Source organism: Alosa sapidissima, chromosome 7 (genome assembly GCF_018492685.1).
Source record: "Alosa sapidissima isolate fAloSap1 chromosome 7, fAloSap1.pri, whole genome shotgun sequence".
Taxonomy (NCBI): domain Eukaryota; kingdom Metazoa; phylum Chordata; class Actinopteri; order Clupeiformes; family Clupeidae; genus Alosa; species Alosa sapidissima.
The window spans coordinates 14,985,540-14,997,733 of record NC_055963.1 but is presented as its reverse complement, the minus strand read 5'-3'; the positions used below and the strand labels follow the sequence as shown (position 1 = coordinate 14,997,733).

Sequence of the window (12,194 nt, the reverse complement as noted above, 5' to 3'; positions counted from 1 at the left end):
AGAGCAGTGGTTAAAATCTCCCCAAATAAATGTGGGTGAGTCAGGTGAAATCAGCTCCAGGCTTCAGAGGCTGTGATGGCATTGGCTTTGGGATGGATATAAACAGGAATAAAAAATATAGCTGAGGAAACTCTGGTAGATAAAAAGGACGGAATGACAGATTCCGTCCTTTTTATCTACCGGTTTCCTCAGCTATATTTTTTATTCAGATGTATTCAGATCAGATGTAGGCCTATCAGGTTAACTCTGTAGCCTACATGCGTCTGATGTCTTATGCCTGGTCACAAGATGGCAGTAGTTAGCGAGTTGATGGCTTGCCAAGAATCCTACACACTAAAGAAGAAGAATCTCCTAGGTAACGGCTCACAAGCGATGGTAGCAGCTGTAGAAGCAACGTATGTGAGTCAGTCAGTGTCTGTCACTATTTCCCCATACCGTCATGCTGATTTAATGTATCTTTGCTGAAACGTATTGTTTGTTTCATGCAGGTAGGGTACGTTTTTTTAAAAATCTATCAGAGAATTAATCCGAGATTGCTAACTGTCTACGTACATGTACCGACTAGATTTCTGTGAACGAATGGCTAACATGCTGTGAGACTGATGGATGTCCACTCAATTAATCAAAGTAAGCAAAATAAAGTAATCGATTACGATAACTATTTCGAATTTGTTGCATGAACAAACTGACATATCGACAGTGCTTTTACTCTCATTTACGTAACGTGAGGCATTTTTCAGCTTGTTGGTGTTCAGGTTTGAAGCGGAGAAGAGTTAAACCTGGGAAATGACAGACTGGAGAGAAGTGTTTGAACGAACCAGGGCGGTTCCACCCCACAGCCAGACGGCCCGACACTCTGACATTAAAAGACCGTCCCAAGGGTTTCAGCTCGTTTTCAAGCACTTGGATGGAGCCTCCATTTTCCAGGTGACGAAAGTTATGAACTACTCAACATTAAAGTTAGCTAGCATATATTTGATAGCTAAGTTAACGTTTATTTGTTAGCTAGTTAGTAGAACTTGCAACGTGATGAACTTCTGCACAGACAAATAAGTTCCTTCATAACCAAAGAGATACTTATATACTCTTTGGCATGTGGGGGTGGGGAGGGTATTTAGTAGCTCGGTGTCTACCCTGTTAAGTTAACAACTTCTCTCATTTTTTGTTACAGAAGCCGGCCAGCGTCCAGTTGCGTGTTTCCTTCTTCGATACAGCCCGCCAGCACTTCTTCGGAAGAACTTGGAGGAGTTCACCCCATGACGCCACTGTTGCTTCGGAAGACCAGGGTAGCAGCAGAGTTTCTTTTCATGAGGTACAGCTTCTAGCGACGTCACCAGACACTTATGATGGGGGAGAGGGGCTGAGTCGTTAGTAGGTAGGGGAGACCCTGCTCAAGGTATGTTTTTGCATGCATTTTGGCCAGCTTGATAAAATGGTCACACCATTGAATTTCCCCTAGGGATCAATAAAGTATATCTATCTATCTATCTATCTACACCAGCATTTCCAGCTTGATAAAATGTCACACCAGCATGTTCAGCTGGTGGTCCAACCAGCTAAACCTTGAAGGACCAGCAAAAGCTGGTATTCTTTCACATACATATTTGAGGGCATTTTTGGGTGGTAACCAGGTATGCCATGATGTTGGAGGTGCAAACAAACGCTGCATCGCCATTGAGATCACATAGGAGCTGACTCAAGGGTTATAAAAGTATTTTGTAGTGTTAAGTGGTATAATGAAAGCACTGTTTTTATAGCCATCCATGTGTGTTCACTTCTGGCTCCTTGGCTATCAATTTGATAACTATAACGGGCTATTTGAACACTAAACATATCGGAGGTGTCAAATGTTGACTTACTCCAGTCTAGATTTTTTGATGTTAATCACTCCTATGATGTATTGCTATTGTCTATTCAAAGTAAAGTGCCATTTCAAAGTTAACTGATGTTCAAATCAACCAAAAATCTGATATTGTTTGCACCTCCAAGCAGAGATGCACCGATATGGAATTTTAGGGCCGATAATGATAACCGATATTTAATGCTCTGTTGTGGTTGTGGTTGTGTTGTGTTGCGATACCAATACGATAACCGATAATATTACCCTTGAAGAAAATGTGAAAAATGAATTGGGGACTGTATTTAATAAGCATCATGTAATTGCAGTAATTCTACCTACCACCAAGGATGGACAGAAACTCATAATAGTCCTCAATGGTACAGCAGTCAACAAAATACCAGTAGCCTAGGCCTATGTGTGGTTCCTTAAAGTGAACCTGACGTCAGTGAGCTGAGAGTGAGTGGCCAGCAACAGTGTATGAATCATTTTCATATCTATTAAGTAAACGCTCAATGCAGATACATGACTAGAAGCTGGGGAAAAGCTATAGCGACCAAATCAATAATCGAGTTTGTGAGGGAAACTTATGTTTAGTTTCAATTGCAGGTAACTGAATAAAGCTGCAACTTTTCGGACTGTATCTTGTGTCCGTCTACTCTGTTGCAAACAACCTGCTGCAACAGAAATGAAAGGGGTTAGCCCCGAAGGTTTTAAAAACTTGTCTTGAACTGAAGCAGGAATGGTTAACATATTTCTTGGTAAGAATACAAAACCCAAGCAAACAAAATGCAAATTTAACACTAAAATACAACTAAACAAATGTATCTACTTGTCCCACCGAAGAGCTTGTTTAAATAGGCTACGCCTAGTTTTGAAATTAGGGATTTAAAAAATATCGGCGCAAATTATTGGCCATAATTCTGTTATCAGAACAATAATAATATTTAATTTTTTTTCACTTATTGGCCAGTAATAAATCGGCCGCCAATATATCGTGCATCCCTACCTCCAAGTGGTCTGTGACATAAGTTTGTGTGAAAGAATGAGACCATCTAAGACCATCTTAGACCGACTAAAACCAGCTACCAGCATAAGTTGTTTTTTAACTGTTTTGTTTTCGGAAGGGGAGGTTAAGGGTATGTTTCGCCTATGGATAAAAATGAGCCTCAGAGTCTCTTTGTCATAACTTAGTGTAATCATAAGGTCCATCTGTACCGGATCTAACTGTTACTGTTATAAATGTAGTCAAGCAACATCATCTTATTTAGTTACAGAGCCAAACATACCTTTGGTTCAATAAGAGTTATTTTCTCATTTGAAATCTAAAAACTTTAGTTACTTTTTTACTACTAAACTCCACCAGACTTACTCATTAGAAGATTTTACTTTATCTTGACTATATCCTATTGTAGAACCATAGTGATTCAGAATTATGACATGACACAAACGTGTTAAACATTGTTAGAGCCCTTAAAGGAGCAGTCAGGGATTGTGGCAATTTCAAGCCCATAACATTTTTTGTCACATTCAGCAATCTCCTTATGACAGCTAGCTACCCATTCCGTGAGTACACTGTAAAAAAAAAAAAATCTCTGTAGGCAGCCCAGGCTGGAAAAAAAAAAAAAAGTAGGGGCAGTCTGTCCCCAAAACAAAAACAAAACCCTGCGTGGAATTTCTCTGGAAATACTGAAGGTAGAGGTGAGCTACCTCTCTGGTGTGTTTCATCATCATCATCATCATCATCATCATCATCAACTTTTATTGCCAGGCTCAAGGTCCATTCATATTGTTTGGTCCTTGGTTAATATATAATGTGCGTTTTTTTTTTTGCACAAAAGCATCTGCTAATAAATGTAAACATAAATAATAACACAAACAAACAGTGAGCTTTGCACACTGTTGACGTTTTCCTGATCAGCTTCATGAAGTCACCTGGAATTCTTCAATTAACATTTGGTTAACATTTAGTTTTCTTTTAGTTAAAGAAAATATGAGTTAAATATGTACGGTAGGCTATGGCAAAAACAGCCTGTACAGCTCTTTCTTCTGTTGAGTTTGTTGGGTCTCTTTTTTGTATTTTAGTCTGTTGATAAATTATCGGGTGGGTGCATCCTCTTCTCGTTTCCATGCATAATTTGTTCCTCTTCCCTCTAGGCCTACTTTTCAGGCCTGAGTTGGCCAACACCATACTCATTTGTTTAAGTAACGGCTTGTGCCGTTGCTGCTCTACCAAGATCTCCTAGTCTGTACACTTTTGCTTTTTCCCCCAGCACAGGCATTCCATTACTGTAGTTAGGGAGGGAGTCCCACCCCTCTGTGGGGTCGCCACATATACATTTAGGCAGAGCCGTATAAAGATCTTTATACGTCTCTGCATTTGGGTTCCTAAGGCCTTGGCAAGCTTCTGTGCACACGGTCCCAGATAGCAAGAGGCTGGCGGTCCATTGGGGGCATAGCTGGCGGTCCGCTGGCATTTTGCTCATCGGTTCTCTGGCGGTCCGCTGGCGGGTTGCAGACAAGTTGCCCAATATTTTGCCACTATTGGTCTAAAATCTTTTTCATTTGTTTAGTTATACTCTTGACAATATTAATATTCATGACAAGTTAAATTTAAAGAGATGGTGGTCCAACGGCAGACCACAAGTGGCACACCACCGGCGGCAAACCACCAGCGGTCCGCTATCTGCCAATCTGATTTTGCTATCTGGGGTTGCATATGCTCAAAATGCACTTTGTGCACCCTGTGACCTCTAGGTAGGCATACTCGATTTTTTAACGTGTTTAAGCAAACAAAGTAAGTTCTAGGCAAGTGAATTTATTTTTACAGACGTGAGAAGAGGGATTTTAAATTGTCTCCATAAAGCTGCAGTTGGCAAGTCTGACAGATTGAGGGGACTTAGCCAACATTTTGAATGTTTACAACTCTCATGCCTCTCCCCCACTACCACCGAGCACCCTCTCATCGAGTTTGTGCTTGTCAGTGTGCACCAGACTGCACCAGACTGTGATTGACAGTCAGATCTCACACAGGCCTGCTCTGATTGGACCAGAATAACCGGGAGCTGTGAATTTTTGCAAAACAAATAACTTGGTGGAGGTAGAAGTGCAGGTTTTTTTCTAAAACTGGCTGATTTATGATCACATTCACCGAAACCGACACTATGCTCCGACACTATGCTCCGACACTATGCTCCGACACTATGCTCCGCTTGTTCTGTCGGAGCATAGTGTCGGTTTCAGTGAATGTGATCAAAAAAATCTTGCCAACTGCAGCTTTAACTGATTTGTGGTTTGAATAGGCTCATTGATAAGCAGTTTTAGTGATTGCTGCCTGTTACACAGAAACATCTTCTAGATGTCATGGAATATGTTGGGTGATGATTCTTGTAATATTTAGCTTTTATTTCCTTATTAATACAGAGCACACTAGGCTGTCAATACAGCGTAGTTATTTTAGTGTTGTTGCTTCTCCTTGAGTGGGATTGTGGTCATTCACAGTCCACGCGTCGTCACCATGTGGTGACAAACCTGTGGAGGGACACAGCACCCACCGCATGCCGTGTAGATGAAGCAATTTTCGTCATGTGCACAGCTAGCACTGCAAGTGCTGACCACTGGTGTGGGGCTATGCCAGAGCCGTTACTGCAGATATAAGTACTGTATGTACATGTATATTATCTAAACTAGGCTATAATATATTATCTATTCTATATATCATCTAAATGTTACTGTGACGTTATGGCTGTCAGGTCAGTTCAGTCTGCTGATAGTCCTAGAGGTGCCAAGGGACAGTTTGTGAATACCTGTTTTGAACCTTAACCCAACGTGAGAGCCCTGTGAGATTGCATGAGGTGCTGTCCGTGATGATGGATTAGTTTTAATACTGAGCTGAGAGGACGTGCCAGCCAGAGGAGTGATTAAAGAGCACTACTCTGCAGACAAGAGCATTGGAAATTGGGCTGAATACAGAGTTGAAGATTACAAGTATTTGTTTTATCAAAACATCAAAAGCTACACTGTGACAAACAAGTAGCCCAGAGACTTGTTAAACATGTAGCCTAACTCACTAGTATTGTTTCCAATGTTAATGAGAAAAAGGTTATTTATGAAGAGAAAAGGAGAGTAACATTTTATAGCTAAATCATTGTGTGCCTCTTCTGCATAACCTCTGCACTGTGGGATGGGTTGATGGGTACATTGTGTGGAGATGACACACTGTAGGTGTGTTTAAGTGTATTTTCCTTAATGACATAGTTTTATTTTTATGATTACACCAAACCCACGGTTCGGTTCATACATAGGTTTATTTACCATCTCTCTGAATCAGGTTCTGAAGCTGGTTTGTAGAGTCAACAATAAGCCATTGTGGTAATATCAGTACAGAGATTGATTGTACTGAGCTGAACTAAAGCCTTCTGTTCCTAGATGAACATGCTCATGTTTTCATGACTCAATCATGTGACATGCTCTCTTACTGCGTGCCTACTGTGCTGTCTGCTCAATTATTCAGACATGAAATGAATTGTGGCAGGGATTTCAGTGAAGCACAAATTCATTACGATGATTGATTTTGTGAACGACATGTAAACACACAGGCAATGCACTTGGATGGACCACCTGCAACAATTAAGAAAAGCTTGCATGTGTCTCTGTGCACTGAAACATTTAACCCCTATTGTAAATGTAAAAAAACCCCTTTCCCTGTGACATCACTACACCACCTTAATGTACTGTAGTAAAATCTTTCCTTGTGATGTCACTAAGCCACCTTAATGTAGTAAAGGCTTTCCTTGTGACGTCACTACGCCACCTTAATGTAGTAAAAGCTTTCCTTGTGATGTCACTCCACCACCACATCTCTTCTGTGCTGCTTCAGGTCCTTATGGGCCCCTGTATTTGCATTCTCCCTGCTGGAGGATATCTGAGAGTATATATACTTTTTTGATCCCGTGAGGGAAATTTGGTCTCTGCATTTAACCCAATCGGTGAATTAGTGAAACACAAACAGCACACAGTGAGGTGAAGCACACACTAATCCCGGCGCAGTGAGCTGCCTGCTTCAACGGCAGCGCTCGGGGAGCAGTGAGGGGTTAGGTGCCTTGCTCAAGGGCACTTCAGCCGCGGCCCACTGGTCGGGGCTCAAACCGGCAACCCTCCGGTTACAAGTCCAGAGTGCTAACCAGTGGGCCACGGCTGCCCAATGTCCAGTGTCTGGTCACACTTTCTCTGTGAGCAGCAGGGATCAGCTTTTTAATGAAGGATTTGTCCTGCTTTCCCCTCCCAGGTCAAGCTTAAGCCCCCCTGTAGTCACACAAATCAATGCCTGTCCAAAAGAGGAAAAAAGTAAGAGGAATGTTGCAATTCCAGTGCTTTCCCACTAGAGGGCTCTGTTGCTGCACATAGATGGTTGTGTTATACAGGGTTGGGATATTCAGTGACACTACATTTCAAACCTTTTTTTTGTTAAATGAAAGAAGACTCTTATTTGGCCTACTTGCATGATAAAATGTATTTTGGGCAGTGGTAGCCCCCTATGGAACAATAGAAGAGTAGAGAGGGGGGCATGTCTACTTTTCATGTAAAACTTCTTCTCAAATCTTTAACTGTGATGTTGAAAATTTAATTATTTTATACCCCTATTATTCACACACACACACCCACACCCACCCACACACACACACATACACACACACACACACACACACACACACATACACACAGAGATGCTTGGTATGCAAGTTTTTTACCTTAATATTATAACAGCTTCAAAGTAATTCTGAAACTGAACAAACTTGTAATAGGGAGAATCGTAGTCTGGCTATAACCAGACCAAGCTCAATCTTTTAAGATTGAACATTGGTCTGAGGAGTCCGCTATGTATTTTCTACTGCACAAGAGGCGTAATCAACGGGCATAGTTCAAATGATGAACGCAATTGGATAGTCATTCACCAATCTGACCAACAAACTGGGTGACGTTTGTAGAGAAACTTCTGGCAGGAAAATTGCTGGAAACTTGTCAACAAACGTTGTAATCGTAAAAGCACCAATTTCCGCCCCTTTCGTTCAAAAATTCTAAAACAAAGATGTTTTTAATACTTAAAAATAACAATTAATAATAATAATAATAATAATAATAGTAATAATAATAATAATAATTTGATAAATGAACCTTACATTTTTCAGTAGCCATGAGTGTGTAGATTTGAAGAAAATCTAGGGAGCATTTACTGCCTTAAAAATGTTGTTTACCGTGCTCGGAGTTTGGTTCTGGGCTGATGTGTGCCTTATTTCCGCCGTACTCGGCGAATGAGAACTCGTCACAAAATCAAAATTCCACTGGAGCTCCAAGCGGGTAGGCCTACGCACCCTTACAACACTGTTTACAGCTCTTGGAGTCACGGTAAAATGTGATTTTTGGTACATAGTTAATTTAGATACAATTATGGGGTGGGGGCTTGCATTTCTTTAGAGATCCGCCGTCTTGGTTTGTATAGAAACGAATATTAAGTGGCACATACACAAAATAGGTTATAAGTGGTCTGCAGAAGCAGCAATAGCATCGACCGATTTTTGCAGGTTGTCGATTTGTTTGCTAACCTACAAAAGACATTGAGCAACGTCGAGAGGTTAAAGGGAATTGGATTGATGTCGTGAGAGAGACTTTGCCGTCACTCCACTATCGCCATTGTTTTAAACCTCGCAATAGCGCGCCAGGTGGATAAGCCAGCTTGTGATTGGTCCCGGCAAAATTGTAACGGAAGCAGCAGAGAAAGATGCACAGGTTTCCAGCCTGAGCTGCAGGGCGAAAAAGAAATTGCCGGCAGATCAGGCTGGGTTTACCCAGTCCAGGACAATCAGGGCTCCAGAGTGCGACCAATTTGGTCGCATATGCGACCTAATTTTTCAAAAGTGCGACTAAAAAAAATCTGAGGTCGCACCGGTGTGACCAGCTATTCGAGAGAGAAAAAAAAGTCTCCGCATTGAAACTCTACCTTTGGTTCAATAACAGACACATATTTGGCCAATGTCGTGGTTTAAACAAATGGCGGCTGGCAGCAGCAAACCGATCAGACGAGCCCGAGATGATGATCAAGTTTATCGTTGCCTACGATAGGCCTAGTGAAACTGCCCTTCACCAAGTTCAGTCCGAAATAATTATTCACCAGAAAAATAGTTTGGACGTAAACCCGACGTACAGGAATGCCACTTGCGCCAAATTTATAGGAGTCATTGCAGATGAAAAGACGTCTTAAAATTGCGAACAATGCATACAAGGCCTTCCCGAACGACAGAGATACAGATATCGCCGAAAAGGAGTGCGTCATTGACCGCAGTTACATGCAGGGAGTAACCCGGTTTTCAACAGCAATACTCGTTTTGCGCGCGAGTTGTGTAAACTCATTCTGATGCCATCAATCTATTTAATCCGGTATTTAGCGCAAACCGAATATCGCTGCTACATTTAAAGCCGAATATTCCCTGCATGTATAACTGTGGTCATTGTGTACGGTGAATTGAATGGACTCATTTGCATGGCAAGTCATTGCAATAGCCTATAATAATAGGCCTACCATTTCGTTACTGCATTAACTATAGTGATGTTCTTATTGAAAATTTTAAAATACTAAAATTAAAAAGTAAATTGCATTGTGGGGCTGTCAAATGATTATTGCAATCATCATTGCAAAATCACATAAAAATCCTTCAGGCTATTTGGAACATCTCTTTAAATTGTGCTCAAATACATTTCTATGGAAGATGCTAGCATGGCGAGCTGGTTTAGCCAAGGCCTAAAGATCATGAAGGATAGTATGTAAGACATTGAGCCATGAGATGTGCAGTTTGAAGCCCTTAAAAGATGTGCACTGTTAATTTACTCACTGTTATTTTTATTTAATTCATCTTGAGATGTTTTAAGTTTAAATTTCAACTCAGTGAAGCACTTAAAGCACCAACACTTCATTAAGTTACTTTTCTTGTAGAATTGTAAATCATAAGTCATAGGACAACCTATATAGGACAGTAACTAAGGAAAAAAAGTGAACCTGCTGCGGTGTTAAATGCGATGTGGTTGAACATTTGGGTGCACCTAACTTTTGTGCTGGTGCACCTAAGAAAAAAAGTTAGGCGCACCAGTGCAACTAGTGCAAAAAGTTAGTCTGGAGCCCTGACAATCGTGCACCTAGCATAGGTGACAGTGCCTCGCAGGTGGACAACCAGCCTTGCAATTTGGCTGCCGGCAAGTTGGAGATATCTCACAAGAATCGAGAAACATTACCTCGTTAGTAGATATAGCTCTTTGGAGATTGTCTTTGCCTGGCACGGCTCCAAAACAAATGCACATGTACTGTGTGCAGGAGGAAGGTCTCAAGCCGTGAGAAGTATTTACAACAGCAAGAGTGAAATATAATTATTCCGCGACTCTAGAGGGAGCTCTAGAGTTGCCAAAATCAGAGCTGTATACGGCTCTGGCCAAAATACCAAAACTGCATTGGATACCTTTAAAGACACACTTTTTCCCTTTCTCTCTTCACGTAAAATGGAGGTGTTTATCCCTTTATTCTCTGTGTTGAGTTGTGTGAAGAAACCAGTGCGATTCCACAACTAGTCTTGGTCTCACTGAATTACTGAATTTGATACATGGGTTCCTGCTGACAGCACATTCCCGGACAAGAGACGGGGAGGGGTGACTTCCCCAGTTACAGTTCAGTTAAGCACCATGCCACACCCTCTGCTCCCTCAATGCACATGAGAAAGTATAAAAATAACATGGGAAATGAGCCTTGTCCAGGACATTGTGCTCCACGAGTTCACCAGAAGCAGAGTGCGTATGCGGATATGGTGCTGCAGGCTGGGCGACAGTAACGTGTCGTCTTCAGAGGCTGCACTCGTTTTGAAGCCATCTGTGTCTTGCTGGAGTGTGAACGATGGAACTCAGAATAAGCCTTGTGAGTGTGAGTGCATGTTAGCACCCATACAGAGATGAGATGACAGCAGGTGTGTAGGTGATACTATTCTCAAACGTGTCAAAGACGCCACACAGCCTTTCTCAGTGGCAGCCCAGACAGGCAGAATAAATTAGGCAGACTATTTCAGTGTACTCTAGTCGTTCTGAACAGACAGAAGTCAGTCAGTCTGTTGCCCCTAAACTGTTACATTGCCCCAGTAGCAGGCATGGAGATGAGGGTATTTACAGGTGCATCTCAAAAAATTTGAATGTTTTGGAAAAGTCCATTGCCCTGACCAGACTGAGAGATTAAATGCTCAGGAACCTATTGCTGGTGTTTTGATTTAATTAGCTGATTAGAGCTCTTCTCAGGTTGACATTTCTGTGTTCTAAAATTATTTATTCTAATATTTTGATTTATACTGGATTTCTGTGAGTGGTAAACCATAATCATCAAGATTGGGATAAACAAGATTAAAACAAAGGTTTGAAATATTTCACTTCATGTGTAATGAAGCTAGAGTATGAAGGTTTCACTTTTTTAAATAGCCTAAATTACGGAAAAAATAACTTCCATGATTTTCAGATTTTTTGAGATGCACCTGTATAAATATATGGACAGACCTATAAAGCAAAGAAAAAACAACAAAGACACATTAATCAATCAACAGTGAAAGGAGCATAGAAAAAGACATGACAATTATAAGCGATCATTAGGGCACAGTAGAGAAACTATCATAAATACAATAAACCTTTTCATTATACAATAGGAATGATAAAAGTGAAAGGTGAAATAAATAATATGTATGTAAAAATAATGAAATAGATAACAGAAAAGTTATTTATCCTGCTCATTCAGATACGTTTGTATTATTGTCCGTGTATGATTATATAGCATTATAACATTGTATGGTGGTTATGCTGTGTAATTTATGGAAAAAGTTATTTGGATGGTTATGGAGTGTAAACTGGAGTGTAGTCTAGACTATGGGTTCCCAAAGTGGGGCTCGGGACCCCCCGGGGGGTCGCGGGACACCAAGGGGTGGGTCGCGAAATGATTTCCATGAATTAAATACATTTGGGAAAAATAAAAGAGCTGTCACTTGACCGCACTTTAAAGACAGATTTGAATTCCAAGACGCTTGCTGAATTCTGGATTTCAGTCGATGGACATACTGACGCCGTTTGGCTCCACATACCTGTGCGAAAAGACTTTCTCTGCACTGACATATATTAAAAACAAATACAGATCACGTCTAAATGTGAAGGATGATCTGTGGCCGTCTCCACAATTAAACCAAGAATGGACTTGCTGTGTTCCGCGCATAGCGCGCATCCATCTCATTAGATGAGATTAATGCTGAAACATAGTTGCCAAAATGTAAATTTGCGCAGCAACAGTGTA

The 12,194-nt window shown here is 41.1% G+C and overlaps 1 protein-coding gene across 1 annotated transcript in view; it reads left to right on the top strand.

Moving 5' to 3' along the window:
- Positions 1-358: 358 nt before the first annotated feature.
- The window catches only part of nphp4 (nephronophthisis 4), a 97,505-nt gene continuing 85,669 nt past the window's right edge, over positions 359-12,194 (top strand). Inside the window, 3 exon segments of the mRNA XM_042098550.1 lie at positions 359-627; positions 741-927; positions 1,172-1,312. Coding sequence (XP_041954484.1) covers positions 787-927; positions 1,172-1,312 — 282 coding nt within the window. The 5' untranslated portion in view covers positions 359-627; positions 741-786.